We start from the raw sequence: 20,195 nt of genomic DNA on the forward strand, positions 1-20,195 counted from the left end.
CAGCAGCTGCGGGAGGAGGAAGGACTAACAGAACACGGGTTTGAGGCGACGTGGGTGTATGATCATGCGCCTCTGAACGTTTATGCAGGTGTAAGGATATTCTAAAGGCTGTGCGTGTGACATGAATAATGTGTGTACACTATGGTGTACAGTGTGTCTGCGGCTACACGTGCACATCTGTGTAAATACACTTGTACATGTGTAAAGTGTACCAGCATGTTTGTGCACGAGGGACAGTGGTGGCCTGGTTTGAATCCCCAACCAGCAAGGTACCACTGAGGTACCCTGAGCAAGGTACCGCCCCCAGGCACCGCTCCCTGGGCACTGAATTAGCTGCCCCCTGCTATGTCACGATGTCACGCATTTTCCTGGACTGGAGCTTACTTCCTCTGCTTCTTCTCCAGCTCGTGGTTCCTGCTCTGCTGGTTCTCCAGGTGCAGCTTGGTGTCCTGCAGCTCGGCCGTCAGCCGCTGGCACTTCTTCTTCAGCTGCTGCACCGAGCGCTGCACCTCCTCGCCGTCCGCCTGTAGGTCTGTCAGCTGCGTGGGGGAGGGGGGGATAGCAGCAGGCTCTCGTTAGACTGTCGCAATTCGTCCCCACAATGTGATAAAAAACCCGTTCTGTTGATGTTGTGGGGACCATATTTTCAGTCTGCAGAAGGGGAAGCTTGATTTTATAAAAATCTGTGAATGTGAATGAATTAAAAAACTAAAAAAAAACTTGTGTGTTTGTTTACTTATGGTTAAAGGTCGGACTGGGTGGGGGTTAAGGTTTTCATCTCTGGGATTAGGGTTTTTCCCATAGAGAATGAATGGACGGTCCCCACAAAGATATGGATACAGGCGAGTGTTGGGGGGGGGACGCTGACTCACTTTTCGCTCCAGCTGCCTCTTGCTCTGCTGCTCCACTTCCAGCTTGTCGTCAAACTCCTGCTGCAGCCGCTTCTTGGTGAACTCCACCTCCCGAATGGCGCGCTCGTACTTCAGGTGCCACTCGCCCCCTGTGGGCAGGACGAGGGAATACGCACAAACAAATGGGATAAGTGGGAACACGGACTTATCCCTGTGATCTCCCAGGCGTGCAAGAAAAAGTCTGATCGACCGAACCGTTAGCCTGCGGATGCAAACGCTCCTCTACAGCCAACCAGAAATGATTCTCTTCTCTGCTATTAGCTGATGATGAAGTAAGGAACACTGTACAGTCATGCGATGCTCCATTATTTCACTAATCAATATTGTAAGTTTTTTTTTTTTTGCACCTCAAAGGGATAATATGAAACAGCTTTAATGGCTGCGACAGCTCACCCAACACCATAGGATCGATACCCGATTCTTTAATTACAGGAGAATAAACATTAACTGGAACGTATTAGACCTCACGGGGCAGGGATCAAGAATCAATTAGGTGGCGTTACCGGTACAGTGGATATGGGGCCGCCGGACCGAAAGCTGACCTGGCATTTCAGACGCTCTGCAAGGGAAATGGGTTCAAAGCCCGTGATGGTTGGGGCGGGAGGGGCTCCAATCTGGGTCGGTCCGCTTTAATTCCGACAGATGATCTGAAATCAAGCCCATCATCTCACCTCCATAGAGGCTGAAGGACTCTCCACTGCAAGCTGCCATTTCCATATAAATAGCGTAAATGGCAGCTTCCCAGCCAGCTCAGGGTCTGATCTTGGAGATTATTTTCTCATTTGCCGGTGGGGGTGCGTCTGCAGTTTAATTTTAGGGCACCGGCAGCCCCCAAGACGGCAACGGGCGGTGCATACCACAAGATGGGGATCCCCAGGTGAGCCCTGAGACCCCACCCAAACCCCACACCACCACACCCTACATGCCCCACCCACTCACCCGTGTCGTCGTCATCCATCTCGCCGTTCAGCTCTGATGCTTGGATCAGCCTGGTCTCCATCACTTCCATCTCCATGGTCTCCATCTGCTTCTTCATGGCGTCAAACTTGCTCTGTACCCGGCACATGGCAGCCATCAGCCCCCACAGGGCAAATTCTGAGGGCCATCTGTTCCCCCGGATGACGTCCCCCCCCCCACCCCGGCCAATTACACCCTCCTCTCCCCCATGACCAAGGCAATCTGTGCCCGGTTCACCTTTCAGCAATGGCTACGCTCCACAAGCACTCATCGGGAAAATCTAGTCCGCGCCCTTGGGATTTTACCTATGCCAAGTCTCGTCAAATAAATGTCCGAGTGTGGGGGGGGGAATTAAAAAAATGCCAGGTCCAAATCTGATTTCACTGTTCATTTTCATAACATGGTGCCATTAGTTCCCCGATGCCCTCTGCTTGTTCACCCCCCCGCGCCCACCACAGTTCACTGCAGGGCGTGCAAATGGACTCACGGGTAATAGACCATGCCTGTTACTGAAAATGGTTTCAGTTTTAAATCTTTAGATTATTTAATGTCTATTAAGAGCTACTTGCAAATTTCACTGTTCACTCGATGGTGTTTCTGCTGAGGCGCTGGCTTTCCTTTTCGGGGGGAGAAAGCCGCAGGTAAGGCAGCGTGGGAGGCCTGGCATCCTGAGCCGCAGAGGCTGTGGGCCGCTTCCCCAGCTAACCCCGCCTGCTAGCCCGCTAATCACCTGGGAGACTCTACGCTGGGTCCTGGGCTCCCCTTACCTGCAGGTCCTTCATGTCCTTCTCCAGACGGAGGCGCTCCGAGGTCTCCGACTCCAACAGCTGGGACGCCGACTCACCCGTGTTCCTCTCGTCAGCGAGCTCCGATGACAGCTCCGTGATCTGCGGCACAAAGCAGCCTCAGTCCCCTGGGGGAGAACGTGTGTGTGTGTGTGTGGGGGGGGGGGGGGGTGGTCGCCTGAAGGCCCAGTCAGGCCATCAGGCTGCTTCCCCTATCGGCAGCGGAGGCAAATGGACCAGCGCCAATGAACGGACTCAACCGGCCCACAACCTTGTCACAGAACCAGTCACGTGTGCCTCAGGAGCACAGGAGGACGTTCTGGCTGTATGCAGCCCAGCTCCCGGCATGTGTTTGAGACATTTTCTTATAGGACAGTTCTGCCAGCTCTGGAGTGCTGCCCAAGCCTCAGTGCCAAGGCAAAAGGGGAGTGTGTGCGTGTGTGTGTGTGTGTGCGTGTGTGTGTGTTTGAGATGTGGAAATGCTGGCAGCCTCACTCCTGATCACGGTAAGCCAACCCTACCCTGCTCTCCAGCCGGTCGCTGTTGAGTCTCAGTTCGTTCCTCTCCTTCTCCACCTTCTCCAGCTTCGCCTTCAGCTGCTGGATCTCCTCCTGGATGAGGACAGACAGAGGGGGACACAGAGTTAGAACGGCAAGCTCCCAACTGCACCAGGAGGAGTCATGAGTGCCACCTAGTGGCTATCTTCAATCCTGCAGCTAAGGCAAAAATAAAGGTCCCTTCCACATCCCGACCACCCCCCACCCTCCAGGACCTGAGCTACAGTTTACCAAAGTCATCCCTCACAGGCCACAGGGGCACAAGAAGTACAAGGTGACTTCCGGAGACTTCTGCAGGCACTAATCCACCTCACATCCTACATAGGATACGTTTTCACATTCTACTCTCTATACTGAACAGTCTTTCATGACTTGGTGATCCTCACTAATTCACTGTAGGTTTACTGCATTATATTATGATTTTACTGCCTAGCAGTTGCACGGATGCCTATGGTTTTTACCTGTTCACAGAGCTGGATATTTTTACCATATGTGGGTTAGTTACTCAAGGTTACTACAGCAGTGCATTCTTCTCTGGGTACGCGAACCAATGACCTTCCGTTTCCTGGCGGGCACTTACGTCTTTGCCGCGGATCTGCTCCTCGGTCAGCTGCACCTGGATGAGCGGCCGCACGGTGGTGAAGACCTTCCACCAGGGCCAGTCTTTCACGCCCCGGTTCTTCTTGATGTTCTTCTGGATGCAGCGGATGGCCAGGTCCTGGATCTAGGAGGGGTGGTGGTGACAGGAACCCTAGATTTGCGTGTGTGCTCTGGCGTGCAGCTGACACCACAAACTCAAATAACCCCAGCCCCCCCCCCCCACACCTATGTGTATTCCATATGCACCCATCACCTAACCTGCCCCCCCCCCCCCCACATCAACAACAGTTTATTAAAGTGCTGCTAAATCTTATCCACATGAATGGAGCTAATTAAAAAAAAAATAGTGTTTAATGCTGCTAAAAGAATGTGCTCTACAGCACTTCACCTTCAGCTTGATACTGTACATCTATATTTCAGATATTATTTACTATTTCCCTTATTTATCTTTTATAGTGCTCATGGGAAGCACACAGTTTTGTTGTACACGTACAATGATACAGATATTCTATTCTGTCGTCTCAAGTTACACGCATTTTCACTCTGCAAGAAGGTGCTGTTGTATTTGGTGATGCCTTATAGAGATCAAACCTCGACCCTTAAGACAGGAGAATAAGGGATCTGCAAAAGACGGATAAGGCGAGGGGAGAGACTTAAGCCAAGCTGAGGGACAGTGCCCCCAGGATAGGCACGGAGGGGCAGGGGGCATAGGGAGGATCTGGGTTAACACCCAACTCAACCTAGTTTTCAACTCCGAGGACATGAGGCCATCGACTGTGAGCCGGAACACAAGCACCATGGTAACTCCGCTCAGACGGGCATCCGCATCTGAGCTCCAGCGGCCAGACCCTCACGCCCAATCAAACGCGTCGCCCACACTGAGCCGCTCCATGTGCTTCGAACTGCCTGAACCGCAGAGAGTTAAAAGGAGCTGAAGCTCTCCAGGGTAATTAAATCAAACGTCAATATGGCCTGGCAGCCGTTTAAATACCTTATAAGATTTACACGCGGATGCTACATGAGCATCTCCAATAACAGCGGATTATCTGGAAACCCAATTAGAGTTCCACAATTTGCGGCGCCGGGTGGATTCCACTGGCACCGCGGCGATTGCGATTCGTCATGCGCCACGCAAAAGCCTCGGCGCAGTGCAAACAAATAAAAAAAAATAGCCAAATCTGGAATATGGTGGCGTTTAATGGGGCTAATTTGCGATGCTTAAATCCGCAGCAGATATTGCGAGCGCCGGATTAACTCACTTAGGGGACGAGGACGGTATGGGGGGGGGGGGGGGACACTAAACACGGCAGAGCATGATTTAATGTGCGTGACTGTCAGTCGTAAACAGAAAACACAAACGGAGAATACTTTCATTAAAGAAAAAAAAGAAGCAGTATTTCTATATTTGTTCATAACTTTACTCTAACATATGATGCTGATCCTCTGCTGAATTTCTGTGTCAAACTGAAAAGGTGGGGGTCCTAACCGGTGCCTCAGTCTCTCAGCAGATGCATAAGAACAGCTTTAACAACTGATGGTGGGCATAACTTAAGGAGGGGCGGGGGGGGGGGGGGGGGCGGAGTAAATATAAAAATAAATGATAAACAAACAATGAGGAGGCAGGGGCTCCAGCGCACCTGTTCCCACTCGGAGAGAAGCTCCGTCTGTAAGCAACAATTTAATTAGCCACAGGAAGCGAGTTCCTTTGCGAAATTCCCAACAAGGGCTGTTGTCGCTTTAAATGAATGTCAAAAACACAGGTGGGGGTGCCTGCAAAGGTGACTTGAGTGGGTTTCTTTACTCCCCCCACCCCCCCCCCCCGAAAACGATGCAGGTGAGGCACTAGTCCCTCAGACAGACACCACTGTCTTCGCCGAGGTCTGCTTGTACCACACTGGCAAACAAATAGGTAATCAAACGGGCCAACGATTTTCAGGGGCCGCATGTAGTGAGCGGGTCCTACCGGACCCATCTGCTCCCGGTTAGCCGCCGACTTCAAAGGCGGGGGCCCATCGATCGCTCTGCCACCACCTACAGGCGAACGCGTTTGCCCGTGGCCACAGCCACGGCTTCTCTCCTCCCCCAGGATGGTGACACGACGGATTATAAGCGCCTTCAAAAGCTCCAGCGCTTCGCCGACGCCGCCTATTAGGAAGCCGTGACATCGATCGACGGCAGGGTCTTATTAAAGCATGCCGACGGAACTTTAAAAACCGACGTGATCCTGGAAAAGACATGGGGAAGTCAACATCCCCCTTCGCGATTCTGCCACATTCATGAGGGAGGGGTATTGGGTATAACAATGGACATGTGGAGTTAAAAACAACCCCCCCACCTGCCCCCACCCACGTTCCATTCAATACATTCTCCCTCTTTGGACTCATAAATGAGAATCTCTTACATCAGGTAAAAAGTATATATAATAGTAAATCCGAATGCTGAGTCGATGATATTCATTTAATAGAGATATTCAACTGCAAGCACAACTTCAAATGTCACCACCATGAATCATCGGTGGTAATTTATTGCCACGAGGCTACGGGTATATCAGGCAACATCAGTCACGTAAATAGGAGTCTTCATCTCACAGGACCGGGCTGCTTAGGGAGGATATGCTGCCGGAGGGAGTCCCGGGCGCAAGAGAAATGTCCCTCCATTAAAAGCAGGTAAATCAGCCGGCTTTAAAACACTGAGAAAATCCACGACTTTAAAGAAGATATCTGCACGGCGTCAGACTGTAATTACGCACTTATTCGGTATATTCTGAAAATGTGCCAGGAATGCAGAATTTCTCACGATAAAACTACACTGAAGGCATGTAACATTTCTTACTCAAAATGTTTAGAAGAGGAAAGGACAAAGGATCCAAAAATATGACCTCACTATAGCTGAGAAGGACTTACAACATGCTGCTCCAAGTTCTACCTCTAGCAGGCAGTGCACTATGAAAACATCTCTCCATCCTGACGCCTATGCACACGCTGCCACCGGAGGAGCAGGCGACAGAAACATCCCACCGAGCCAAACGAACGATGACTTCCGAAACAAACGACAGCAACGGAACGTACGACTGCAGAATATTACTTACGGACAGGGTACCTTAAATTGGCAAGGCTTCTGCATCAGCTGCGGGACAAAAATGCTGAACAACTAAAGAAAGTATTCTTAGGGGGGGGTGGGTTGGGGGGGGGTGCAGGCTCCGGAACATTCAGGAAGGGAGGACACGTGGATAAGCCCCGCTGCGCTGATGCTGTACTGATAGCACGGTAAATCCACAAAGCGATCGGGCCTTAGCTTCTTCTGCTATTCATGGAACTGCAATCCCTTGGACCCGGAATGTTCCGCTTAAGGCAGCGGCTGCAGGTCCGGCCCCAGGCTCAGTGTCAGACCATCTGACTCCAGAGAGGCAGCATAGGGCAACTATGAAGGCCAAGACGGACGGCATACCCCCCCTGCCCCCCCCCCCCGATAATTAGCAGCGCAGTCATACATCAACTCGACGGGGTCAGAGGGCAAGGGAGTCAGAGCACAGTGGTGGGAGGGGGGTGGCCGTGGCAGGGGGGCGGGGCTATGGAAAGAAAGCCAAAACTGATACTGGAAAAAAAAAATGGGAACGCTAAAATTTGCAGAGGGACAGGGCATCAAACGGACAGAGAAGAGTAATAAACAGCGTAACCGATAAGGGCCGTCTCTCACACCACATGCTCTCCCCCCCCAGGAGGGCAGACCGAACGCCAGCTGACAGCAAAGAGGACGGGCTGATGGATCCGATGCCCTCAGATCACAATCTCTGATCACAGGCGACTCTGGACGGGCATAGCTGAACTTGGAACCCGCCACGGTACCATGTAATTAGGACGAGTAAATCCATCCGCGCCGTGCGGGGAGGCCGATTACAGGAGACATGAATAATGTTTGTTTACAGCTCTAAAGTGAAGGGGCTGGATTGGAGTTTGTTAAACGTTTCAATGATGTGAATATAACAATGGACTCAGTACAATATTAACATCTCCAAATTCGTGACCGAAGGTTATTTTGGATGAAACTGCTTCCTGACACAGGACTCAAATTACCTTTCTCTTCTTGACGGACTGTCTTGCCAGGTAACCCCTGCAGGCTGCCTGGAACAGGGCAATGTTACGGCGAGTCTGGTCGTCTCGCTGCTCCTCGAGCTTGGCCAGTGTGCCGGCTCTGAAGAACACCTGCGGAGAAGAGAGCCGGATGAGACTGCAGCGGGGAACCCGGCGAGCTCGGCCGCACGGCACGGCCTGATCCTGACACATGCATTACAGACGCAGCAAGAAAATCGGGCCCACGGCAGAAATTAAGCTTACCTGTTTCCCCGGAGACCAATAATTATGAATGCGCAAAAGATGCAATGGCAGAAGGACAGTATGAGCTTTAAAGTTTCATCCCATGTTTGAGACAATTTCAAACTTCAAAATTTGCGAAAATCGGTTGTAAATAAAAAAACATCTGAGAAAATTCTGATTAAACTGGATTATTGTGAAAAGAATGTGAACAGCAATACTGACAGAGAGGACTTCAAAGGGCCTATTCTTACCTTCAACGCACCTTCAAAACTATCTTTCTTTCTTCAAAGGACCCTCACTTACGCTACAAATTTCTAACACAAACCTTGATAAGCCAATTGACTACACCAGTGTCTCTTCAGTAGTCAGGAAGTGCGGTGAAAGGGAGGTGAGAGACAATGGAATTAATTTCTCCAAAGTGCTGTTTACTAATTCTGGGGATGACGACGGCACTGTCTCACGAGTGTCTTCATCATCAGCTTTGAAGGAGTTTCAGGAAGAAACTTTCTTAGGATTGTGTGTGACAGCCCACTTGTCACATTAGAACCCACAGGAACATTAGACAGTGTTGGAAAGACGACTGCAATTAAATTGGACTGTACTGACAGTCCCACAACCCTGACCGTCATCAGACAGCTGGAAGATGGATGGATGTGTCTCTATAAGACAGTCTCATCTTCTTAACATCACGATGCCATCTCTGAAATAACAGACAACAAAGGACAAGTGCCATATCTCAGACTGTCATGTCCAACTCTCAATCAGCAGCTGGCCCCATGAGATTCACTTCGGCTTTGGTGTCCTTAGAACGTATTTTCTCTTGTAAACTTGCAGGTCAGGGACCATTATTGGAATGTGGAACTGGTTAGAGAAGTGTCCGAATGTGGTATTTGTCATGTAAGTGTACTTGGCAATAACTTTTGCCGGTTTTAAGGTGTCCGCTTTTGATGCAGCGTAACCATAGCGACAAGCCCTGCACACATCCATGCAGTGGAAATACGTTGTGGTTCATTTAAGGATCGGCGTCATTCTCGGAGACTGAAGGGAGGCTTTCAGGAGTTTTGCCGTGATGGATTCGCTCGCCCACATTTCTTGCGAGGAAAACGCTGAGCAACGCAAATGGGCCCCTCTCTGCCCCCCCCCCCCCACCCCCACCCCCACAGGGGCCCAGAGGCGTGGGTGCTGAACCAGGAGCACAAACTCCCAGCTTTGTCTTCAGAGGTCAGAGCAGAATGGCATTCCACTGCTGGCGAAGGGAAAATGGTCACGTTTTCCAGTGACTGCTGTAACAATGGCATATGGATGATACAATGTTCCATGTATCCATGACCTCATACTGAAGAGTGATTGCAAAGGACCAAAATGATCACAGTGGGGTCTGATCCTTTTATTTTTGTGTCTCTATCTTTGGGTTCTAGCTTTGTTAGATGTTGTTGTATCGCTCCTGCTCCAATACTGCTTACTCTCATAACTGAGCATTCACTGCCTAGTGCCTAGTCAACTCCTCAACAGCAAGTACAGTGCTGTGCAGAAGTCTTAGGCAGCCAAACAAAAATGTTTAAATGACCTTCATGTTGCCGTAAAGCTATGATATGTCTGTCAAAGTGTGTCAGTTTAGCCAGTGAAAAACCTCTTCTGAAGCCACCTCAGTATTTGCAGTAACCATCAAATAATCTTGTTTTTGCTGACTCGACTACTAGTACACCATGCATGCCTAATCAATACCTCATTTATTTACTTAACTAAATTTATTTAGTTAAGTTGATGCTGAAACTTAAATACATGAAATGGCTGTGGTGCCCTGAGGAGAGGGTTGGCAACTAAACTGTTTATCTACCTATCCAACATGGTATCAGTACGTTTATGGAGAGCAGAAGAAATTCTTGTTACTTTTTATTCTTAATGTTCATTTACATATATTTTTATTTTAAATTGTGTTTTTTTTTGAGCAAATATACACATACTACCCAGATAAACAGCTTTAAACATTTTCTTCGACTAAGACCTTTGCACAGTACCGTTTCTAATGTGCCATGTGCCTCACTTATGTCACCATCCCATTTAACATCTGCTAAGTAAAAGGTGATTGTCTCCGAGTGAGGTGTTGCGCCAGCACTGCATTATGGGTAAAGAAGCCGAGCTTCAATGGAATCAGTGGTTCATAAAGCCTCATGTGCATCCAACTATAAAAGAAACAGAAGGGAGCCACCCACTTTAGGGTCTGTGACGGCCCCCGCGACTGACGCGTCACTCATAGGTAGTCGAGTCTGTTTATCTGGCCTCTTCTACCCCAAGTACACAGGCACGCGGAACTGTCAAGAAGGGGCTTCTCTCTCTCCTGGGTGATCTCCTACCTGCTCGCCTGAAAGCATTAATCTGAGCTTGCTGGGGCACTGTGGGCATGTGCCAAGGCGAGGAAGATAATGAGAATACACCCACACCACTCCAGCCCGCCCCCACCCCCAAAGGCTCCACTCCAAGATAGCAGAGAGCATTTCTCAGGCGGTGGACCCAGGGCTGGACTGGCCATCTGGTTTACAGAATTAGTCGTGGCGGCCCCCCCCCCCGGCACTGGCAAATTCGATCATAGGTGTGTGTATAAGAGGTGGGGGTCTGTATCTGCAAAAAAATCCAGGGCTGATTTTTAACCTCAGCTTAGCCTTGGGTGGATCTGTGGACTTTTCTGGATATATATGTGTGTGTGTGTGTGTGTGTGTATGTATGTATGTACATTTTTTGTGGAAAAATGGCACAAGGAATAAAAATATATATTCTCTTAACAACATAAAGGTATCAGCAGACAAAGACCAAGAGTAAAAACTTAGAGTTTACAAAGATTCACAAAAAGCTAGGCTAGACCCCTAAATAAAGGGCTGCTGGTACTTAAGAACTAGCATAACGCTGCAATGAGGCCACAGTAGGGTTTTAAGGTTCGATTCTGCAGTCCTGCACGTCTCGCAAAGCTGCGATCTTTCCAAGTGGCTGTCAGCACTAGTGTTGCACCTGTTTCAGTTCCAAAAGGTCCTTTTTCATGTTTTTGCATAAATACCCTAGAGGCCGTGAGCTGTTGCAGGGGCAGCGCCCGAAATCGGCCACACATACCGATGCAGCCATCTGTAAATGTCTCATCTCATTTCAAATGCCGTACAAACTGCATGTAGGCAAGGCAGAACACAGTCGTTCCTGCCGCCATAGCGAGGACGAAATATTCCAGCGTGTATGTATGTGTATATATATATATATAAACCTTGCGAGAAGAACCGCATTTTTTTTTCTCATAGACAAATTCCCGATGGTGTCATGAAATCAATGAGATCGATAGCTGGCTGCCTGCATCGAAATGTTTCTGAAAAGCGAACTACAATGCCCATTATTTCAGCCCTGAATTCAAAGCGCCGGGTCCAAAGGAAATCAATTTCGATTACGGTCGTCTGCCATACACGCTGTTCATAAAGGCTTTCATATCTGCAATGAATTTGCTGTTCAGCTTGTCTGATATACTTCAATATTGTGGTATGTCAAATAAAAAGGCATACACACAGAGGCACCCCGCTGACAGATACGTCTGAAAGACGTCGCCTTACAGATTGGTGCTCGGCGTTTGCAATGCAAATGGACTTTTGGTGCTGAGACTGAGAATGAGTAGAGTCACGGCTGACAGACCTGACAAGCCTTAATCTGGAAGAAAAGGAGCAGGACGGTCCTGTGATGAAGGTCAGCCTTTTCTATGCTGGCTGCTACTGATTAGCTATCCACAGATAGAAAATTACTGATAACGTTTGGGAGTTAACTTCAGCTTGATGGGTAGCGGAACTGGGCTTGCTGTGGAGTGTGGAATACATGAAGTTCTGCTTTCGCGCACACGCGTGTACGTGTGCGTCTGTTAGTTGCACGTGTGCTTGCCGTGTTGGGGGAAGAGAGGCAGGAAATGACAGAGAAAGAGAGACATAGCGAGGAGGAGAACAGGAGATTGATAGCGGAGACGGCCTGGGCACTCACCCTGCTCAGACCCATGTGGTAGTTGCTCTTCTCAAGGTCCAAAGATTCCAGTAGCTCTTCTACAGCCTATAAAGCATGGAGGAAAAATATAGTTACAAGCCTCTTCCCCAAGGACCCACCTCTGCAGCCATTCTCAAAGAAGCATCTAGCTGACCGAATCAGTGGTTACCAGCTAATAAATAGACCCGTTTACAAGAAATGGACAACACTCCTGTCGACAAATTATCCACAAACCGATTAACCGATCACAGAGTCGCTGGATCGACTAGACACTTCAGTAAGAAACCACGCAGAGGACAGGTGATTAGGTAACAAACAGTGAACGGCCTGCTTGTCTGAACAGCCAATCATGTGTTTGTAAAGGAATACAGCACATAAAAAGGGTGAAGAGGTTCATCTTCTGTTCGGCTCAGCATTACAACAGCAAGGCGTGTAATCGACACAATTTCTAAGTGGCGTCATACAGTATGTGCTAGTTAAGGTATCTCGGAAACGGTCACCCTCCTGGGATTCTCAGACACTACAGTGGCTAGAGTTCACAGAAAATCGAGTGATGGACAAAAGACATCCAATCACTGGCATTTCAGAGGCTGGGAAGGAAAAAAAAACGTTGTTAATGAGAGATGTCAGAGGAGAATGGCCAGCCTCATTAAACCCAAGCGGCAAGCTTAGCTAGAACAGCTGGGTGCAGAACAGATTCTTGAGGTTGTTATGGAGGTAAAATTGGGCCCTGCTATCTCAGTTTGGGGGGGCGAGTGTAAAAAAAATAAAATAAAAAAAAATCCTTGTAGGTTGCACCGCCTAAGGGAGAAGAAGCGAGCCTCTTGGTCAGAGGGGGCTTGGTTAGGCTCTGAAGCTGAGACACAGCAGAAACCTAAATTCTCTCTCTCTTTTTCTTTCCTCCAGCCCCCCGTTTTTTAACACAATGTACCTCTGGTGCTGGTCATTTTACTGGGCTGCTCCTGTATACAAACTCCTGCCCTTGATAAGGATCCAGCTGACCGTATGTCGCCTTCATGCTCAGGTGGGCTTATTCCAAACCTGTTCATTAGCCAGACCGAACTGGCAAGATGGACTCAAATAAACTTCACCCACTGACTCTCTGAAGTTCACAGGGTTTTGCGAGTCCATTGCAGCAAAGCAGTAAAAACCTCTCCCCCATTTACACTACACAATGGTCCATCCTGCCACTGTTCATCACAGATTAATCACCCAGGACAATAAGTCGTGACAATAGAGCTAATTAATAGGGCTTCTTTTGTTCAATTTTCTGTCACACCTGTGGGATAACGATGCAAACTGGTTCCTAAATCAATGACCAGAGGTCCTGAGGGGCAGGGGGGGGGGGACCGGTCACAGGGGCACGAGGTAAAAGCTCACCCTCTTCTCGTCCGTGACAATGTAGTTGCGGCCGTGCTTCTTGGTCAGGTGAGGCGTGAGCACGTCAAAGCGGCGACGGAACTCCGAGAAGACCATGTGGTCCGGGTACCCTGGGCAAGAAGAGGAGCAGGTGCATTTTTGGGTAATTGCTCAGTGACAACTGGGCTCATGTAAAATTAAATTGCAGTCCTAGTCAAAAGTCTGAACGCACCTCTCTGTTTTGGCTAATGTTATTCACCTTATAGTTAAAAACCTCTAGGCTGCTTTTTTGTAGTGATACATATCAAATATTGTTATGAGCAAGAGAAGGGTTCAGCATCTCAAAACAGCCCCCTTTTGAAGCAAAAAAAACATTCCTATGATGAGCTTTGCAAACTCTTGGCATGCCCTCAACCAGTTTCCAGATGTAGCCACCTGGAATGTTTCTCCAACAGTCCTGAAGGAGTTTCCACAAGCTCTTGGTACAAGCTGGCCACCTTGATCTTACTCTTTAGTTCAACCCATCCCAAACCTACTCTGAAGGGTTTAGGTAGGGGGATTGTGGAGGTCAGGTCATCTGTAATCACACTCCATCTTCTTCCTTGTTCATACTTACTATATAACCTCGAAGTGTGTTTAGGGTCATTATCTTGTTGAAAAGCAAATGATTTCCAGTAGGTGTGTCCAGATTTTTGACTGGTAATTGACATCAAACACAGCTGAGGTCATTTCCACAATTCTCTACTTTCAGACCAAGAATGCCTAAACCTGACTGACGTGCTCTGGGATGACCCCTGTGGATCAGGCATGAAATATGCCCACCTTGCCTGTAGATCCGTAGGGCGTCGAGCAGCTTGGAGCCACGGAGCTGGGCTCGAAGAAGAGCCACATCCAGCTGCATGAGGCCGGTGACGCTCTCGCCCTGGGCCTCGCCCTCGGCGGAGCGGGGAGACGGCCCGCCCTGCACTCGGAGCTCCCCACTCAGTGCGAACGCCTTGGGCAGCAAGCAGTGAACGAAGTGGATTCGGGACCTCCTCACGGTATCAATGAGCGCGTCCTGGAGGACAGGGAGACGGTGAGCGCAAGTTGGATTGTGGGTGACTCCTCCGAGACCTTTTTGAAGCTCATCACATCGACTCACCACTTGCAGCTTGATCTGGATGCAGAGCGACTTCTTCTTGACGGCAGCCATGCCGGTGGTGAAGGTCTTCCTCATGCTGGTGGCCCGGCGAAGAGCCAGCTGGGAGCCTCCCTCCAGGCCGGCGATGGAGCCCGAGAGCACCGTGGGCCCACCGGTGCGGCCCATGAACAGGCTGCTGATGTTCTTCCTGCGACAGAGTTGGGTAAGAGTTGGGTATGGGCTGGCCGACGACGGCAATTTCTCTGGTGAGATACAGGCACCGCGGCCTACATACTTCTGGGAGTCCTGCAGCAGCGTGGCGGCATTCAGGGAGGCGGGGTTCTGCTTGGCGTGGTTGAGCCAGCCCAGGACGTCATACTCCACCCAGTCCGTCCCGTGGCTGTGCCCCATCAGGAAGTGACGCGGCTTCTCGCTCTTCAACAGCAAGCTTTGACCTTGAGACGGGGGAAGAGACGGTGTCACCTTCCCGACAATGACAGTACGTGCCGAGCGAGGAGACGGACGGCCGCTCCCGGCGGGGCCTCACCTTTGCCCTTGCCCTCTCCTTCGGCTGGGCCGTAGTAGCTGAAGAGACGCTCTAGAAGCGTGTCCTCGGAGCCCCCGGGCTGCAGCGCCTCCTCCTCCATGAGCCAGAGCAGCCCCCGTGCCTCGTCTGTCCGGGCCAGAGTGCGCACCTAGTGGGGGCAGATCGGCCAAGGGCGGGGTCACGTCTGCATGTCGGGGAAGGTCATGCTGGCACTCGCGCACACACACAAACTAGGCCCTACACCTCCCCTCCGCACGAGTGCCAGCAGCTTCGTCTCAGCGATCCTGGCATACCGCTGCGGAGACGGGGAGCACCGTGAGGACGGCCGCCCACAGCGCCGGCACGCTCATTAGCGTTAATATGGAAATAAAAGCTGCCGGGCGCTGGAGCATTCACAGACCCCACTCTCCCGCTCCCCACTTAAGCAATTAAACGCCAGTAATGGCTGCCACGATTCGCCTGTCTGACGCTGTAACATCACCAAGCTCACCATTTCGTAACGTGTTTAATGGCTAGGGGAAAAATATTTAAAAATAGACAGAACCCCCCCCAATTCAGCAGCAGCTGATGGCAGCAGTCGTGATTTTATTTATTTATTTCCGCATCGTGCTTTGACCACACAGGCAAAAAAAAAAAGGGCGTTGTTCCTTTAAAAATATTCAGTGTCATTCCTGCAGGTGTGTTTTCTGTATGTTCTGGTCCTGAAAGGGCACTACACTGACCTCAGGCCTGGTTTCTGTTGAAGCAAAAGGCCAGCCTTAGTGGACTTGTGCGGCCGAGTAGGAAAGGCCTCTATGCCCCCAATCAGAAGGTCATTGGTTTGAATCCTTTCCTGTTGGACACTAGGCCCTAACCTCCCAAAATGCTCCGGACACATAGGGAACCTGGTACTCGGACCCCAAGCTTCACTGTGTGTGTGTATTAGGTTTATATTACTATATTATATTTGTGGGGACCCCACTATGTAATAAAAACCTGTTTTTTTTACATTGTGGAACCATTATTTGGGTCCCCACAAAGATCTGTTAATGCAATCAAATAAGTAAAAATGCCAAAAGTACATTTTGTTTGGTTACCTATGGTTAAGGTTAGGGCTGGGAGGGGGCTAAAGTAGTAATGCTGTGATTAGAGTTCTTCCCCATAGAAATGAATGGAGAGTCCCCACAAAGATTACAAACCTGTATGTGTGTGTGTGTGTCTCTCTCTAGGGAGGGCAAGGAGGGATATGTGAAAAGAAGCATTGCGATGAACCTGTACTTCTACAAATGGCAAATAAAGCATCACTTCATTTAACTGGAGGAGCAGCAGTTACTGTCTGCACAGGCTGCCAACACAATGACAGCAGAAGCGAATAACCTCCTTAAATCAGGCCGGCTGTGATAGACAGAGAGAACTAACAGGTGCGTTTAAAGCGTGTCCTCTGCACGCGCTCAGGCTCTTCCTGCGCGGACAGCCGGAGGAGCGCCAGTCACAAGCCAGCCCGGTACCCCCATGCCAGGATGTGTTCCACGCACATTCCGAAAGCTGCGAGGTTTTACAGACACGGCGAAGCTGTCGCTTTACCGCAGGCACGCCGGCTGTCCTTCAGGTGCCAGACTCGGCGTGTCTAACGAGGGTGACGGTCAGCGGCATCACCCCAGGTAGAGGCAGTCCAGAGAGGACACCTTCCCTGCAGCATAACAAGCTCACTGTGGGGGGGGGGGTGTACTTTTCAGTGCCAAACAGCTCATTGTCTGGTCAGGCTGACTTTGCTAAATACTGAAGGTGTATTTTTATTATGTTTGGGGGGCATTACTCACAAAATTACTTACACGTCAGGACGGGTACTATGACAGCACAGTGGCAAGGAAAAGGCCACATGACCCAAAAAAGCCTCCACAGAACATTTTCAGACTTTATCCACAATACACTGTACTTATGAAAGTTGTACTTTATGTCTGATTATTCTTTACATTGCTTGATAACAAGCCAATCCCCTAACAGCACACAGAAGACACATTTTCCTGGAAATCAACAAGCCACATAAGCAATGTACTATTTTATTTAGTAAATCGAATCCTTCAGTTGAACATCTATATGTAGTGACTATCATTAGAACATATCACAATGCGTCTTATGTTTACTAGCGCACAACCTCACTCTGGGTGAAATATGTCCATGAATGCTTTTAATGTTTCATGGGGAAGGAATCGATGAGGCATTCTAACTGAGGGATCCAGATAACTGGCATTGCTGTAGTCAACGAACGCGCCGTTCCACATCGAACGGCCTTTTCTCTCAACTCCACGGGACCCTTTCACCCTCGGCGCACAAAAAACAACGCTCCCCCCCCCGCTCTGCCGGCAAGCCCCCCAGTGCCTGCTTTTGCTAATTTACCGCGTCAATAACCGAGCAGACAAAAATAAGCATCATAATAAAGAAAATGGGCTGAAGGAAACAGGAAAAAAATTAACCCAAAACACGTGTCATCATCCCAGCTACTTAAATTGGACGTTTTCCTCCGCTGATGACACGGGTTGTCAGACAAGGCTTGTGGTGAGAATTAAGGGGGAGTAAAATTAGCGGCTTTGATGTGTGATAAAAATGCCAGGCCTGGGTTAAGATTAAGCAAAAGGCGGACTTAACAAGTACAACTTAACATACAGCTCCCCAAGTCAGTGTTTCCCAACCTGGGACTCAGAGACCACAGGCAGTCCACTTTTTTGCTCCCTGCCAGACAGTAAACATTTTTGCTGCCTCACAGGGAGCAAAAACATGCTTGTCTGCAGGTCTCTGAGGACTGGAATGCCCTAAGTGTCTGTTTTACTGAAGATTCAGGGGGCGGGGTCCGTGGCGAGACCACATCTAAACAAAAACAGTGCATGCAATGCATGATGGGCTGTCAGTGGAGTCCAGAACTGATCTCGAACCTCAGGCTGTGGGGGCCAGAAAGACGAGCCACGTCGATCCAGGATTTGGGTGCAAACCATGAGAAAGACAGACAGGCACAGAGTTACACTTACCAGTGCTTGAGCTGACGTTTGGTCTATAGCAGCTACAGAGCGAGACGTACTGGACTCAAGCTCATCCAAAGCAAGCTCTATGTTTTCCTAAGTGGAGAAAAAGGAGTGTTGAGTGACACAGTTTAAAAGCCTCCTATTAGTTCTTTAATGCTCGTGAAACTTCACTCACATCCCTAATTTCACTGGCTAACCAAAAGGCAGTCCCTGCAGGTAGGCATATCAACACAACCTTCCAAAGAAACATGTGTATGATATGCATATATTTCCTTTTTCATCAGGAAGTCAAGGCATTCCGCTAACTTTTTTGTCACTATAATGACCACTCTGGAGGCGGGGGAAAAAAAAAAACACTTTGATTGCCAAGCTGGAACAGGAAAACATTGCATTTGCGACGATCGCAAGAGAACAGAGGCTTTGCTGCTGTTGTTACTGTCCTGACGTCACATACGGGGAGCAAGCAAGATTCCCTTAGTGACGGACGTGGGCCCATTATATTTAGGAGCAACTGACATGAATTACCCACCTGATCACACAGCTGGGAGGGGGAGCTAGGTGAAAAGGGCCGGCGCTGTTCGGGCACACTTGTTTCATCACAGTACTGGTAAACCTGTTGCCGCAGGCTGGACCAACTCAGACAGGTTGGAACCATTTGGTGTTTGATTACACCAGGGGAACGATGTTGCTGCAGATGCACCGGTGCATGCATGGGAGATCCACTGGAAAGTAACTGCTGTGTGTGTGTGTGTGTGTTAGGGGTGCCACTACAGCGTTCGAGCCCCATAAAAGCGTATCGTACAGAGTTCCCAACCCAGATCAAAAAAATTATGTTCCAAATTCTGGAATCATCCTAACTTTTGCCCCTTTGATGCCACCTGTGTGTGCAGGGGGAGGGGGGGGGGGGGACACCCACGCTTTAGGTGAGATTGGTCAATATGGGAGGAAGAACCTGCATCAACTTGCCCACCTGCCATCCACCCCAAGCCAAAGCAAAAGCAGAGAGCTGTGAGGCACAGAGCAGGGCCATAAACGGCCGTCAGCACGCCACGGGGCAGGCCAGAGTCACCCAGCGGGGGGGCGACACTGCGGCTGTTGCTGGGGACATCCTGACAAAATGCCCCAGCGGGGGCTGGCGAGACAACACCGCGCCCACCCCAGCACACAGGGTGAAAGATATCATCACTGTGCCCCTGTAACTGGTCAGGCTGGCCATCCACAAAGGGGCCATTGTGTGTCTGGCAGTCACTGGTCTCAAGTGGGAGAGAAAACACTGAGCGACTTTGTAGCCTTTGAATCTGGGCAGTAAAGGTCACTGGTGAGGACGGCCTACTGTTCCCACACAGGATCCTATTAACAACACTGACAAACAGGGTCTCAATGGAAACTCTGAGCTTGGGGAGGTCATGTGACCCAGAGAGGGGCATGGCTAAAGTATGAGCATTCTAAATTACTACGGGGAAAAAACTGACTTTGTGAGACTTTAGCATAAGGACTTTAGCATGTGCACGTGTTCGCATGCAGACCCGTGGCAATACCTCCTTGTAGCGTTCCAACTCCTGCACGAAGGTGCGCTCGTGGAACAGCGTCTGCAGTCGCTCTTGGGTGTAGTTGTGACACAGCTCCTCGAAGGTGGCGCCGCGCTCGCGCTTGGTCAGCCGCGGGTTCTGGAAGCCCGGCGTGTCCACGATCAGCAGCGAGCACAGGGAGTGCTGGCTGGACTTCAGGGCACTGGGGCGAAGCGGACGAGAGCAGCGGCGTGAGGAACAACGGGGAGCAGCACTGACACGTGTAATACGCTCACAGCGTCTATGGCAGCGATCCTCAACTGTTATTCCTCAAGGTCCAAATTCCACCAGCAGCACAAAGCCAACGTTCTCTGCGTCCAAAAAAAATTGCAGAGCAGGGGATGGGTTCCCCAAAGATAAATTTCACCGACCAGGGGGGAACCATAAAATTTGCCGCCCAGGGGCCGGAATCAATCACGCAGTCCGGATTCAATTATATTCAGCTTCCCAGACATTCTCAGGCCTGATGCACAACAAATCTGG

At 49.9% G+C, this 20,195-nt stretch overlaps 1 protein-coding gene across 12 annotated transcripts in view; it reads right to left on the reverse strand.

The window, feature by feature from the left end:
• myo18ab (myosin XVIIIA b) overlaps positions 1-20,195 on the reverse strand; it is an 88,383-nt gene that overhangs the window by 23,273 nt on the left and 44,915 nt on the right. For all 12 annotated transcript variants that reach the window (XM_072701535.1, XM_072701534.1, XM_072701532.1 and 9 more), the window contains 15 exons: positions 19,683-19,875; positions 18,151-18,237; positions 15,149-15,296; positions 14,897-15,056; positions 14,623-14,809; positions 14,304-14,538; positions 13,503-13,612; positions 12,123-12,188; positions 7,884-8,012; positions 3,791-3,934; positions 3,175-3,264; positions 2,636-2,755; positions 1,851-1,962; positions 873-1,000; positions 385-539 (listed from right to left, as the gene is read on the reverse strand). In XM_072701535.1, coding sequence (XP_072557636.1) covers positions 385-539; positions 873-1,000; positions 1,851-1,962; positions 2,636-2,755; positions 3,175-3,264; positions 3,791-3,934; positions 7,884-8,012; positions 12,123-12,188; positions 13,503-13,612; positions 14,304-14,538; positions 14,623-14,809; positions 14,897-15,056; positions 15,149-15,296; positions 18,151-18,237; positions 19,683-19,875 — 2,064 coding nt within the window. The remainder of the gene's footprint in view (positions 1-384; positions 540-872; positions 1,001-1,850; positions 1,963-2,635; positions 2,756-3,174; positions 3,265-3,790; positions 3,935-7,883; positions 8,013-12,122; positions 12,189-13,502; positions 13,613-14,303; positions 14,539-14,622; positions 14,810-14,896; positions 15,057-15,148; positions 15,297-18,150; positions 18,238-19,682; positions 19,876-20,195) is intronic.

Source organism: Paramormyrops kingsleyae, chromosome 17, assembly GCF_048594095.1.
Source record: "Paramormyrops kingsleyae isolate MSU_618 chromosome 17, PKINGS_0.4, whole genome shotgun sequence".
NCBI lineage: Eukaryota > Metazoa > Chordata > Actinopteri > Osteoglossiformes > Mormyridae > Paramormyrops > Paramormyrops kingsleyae.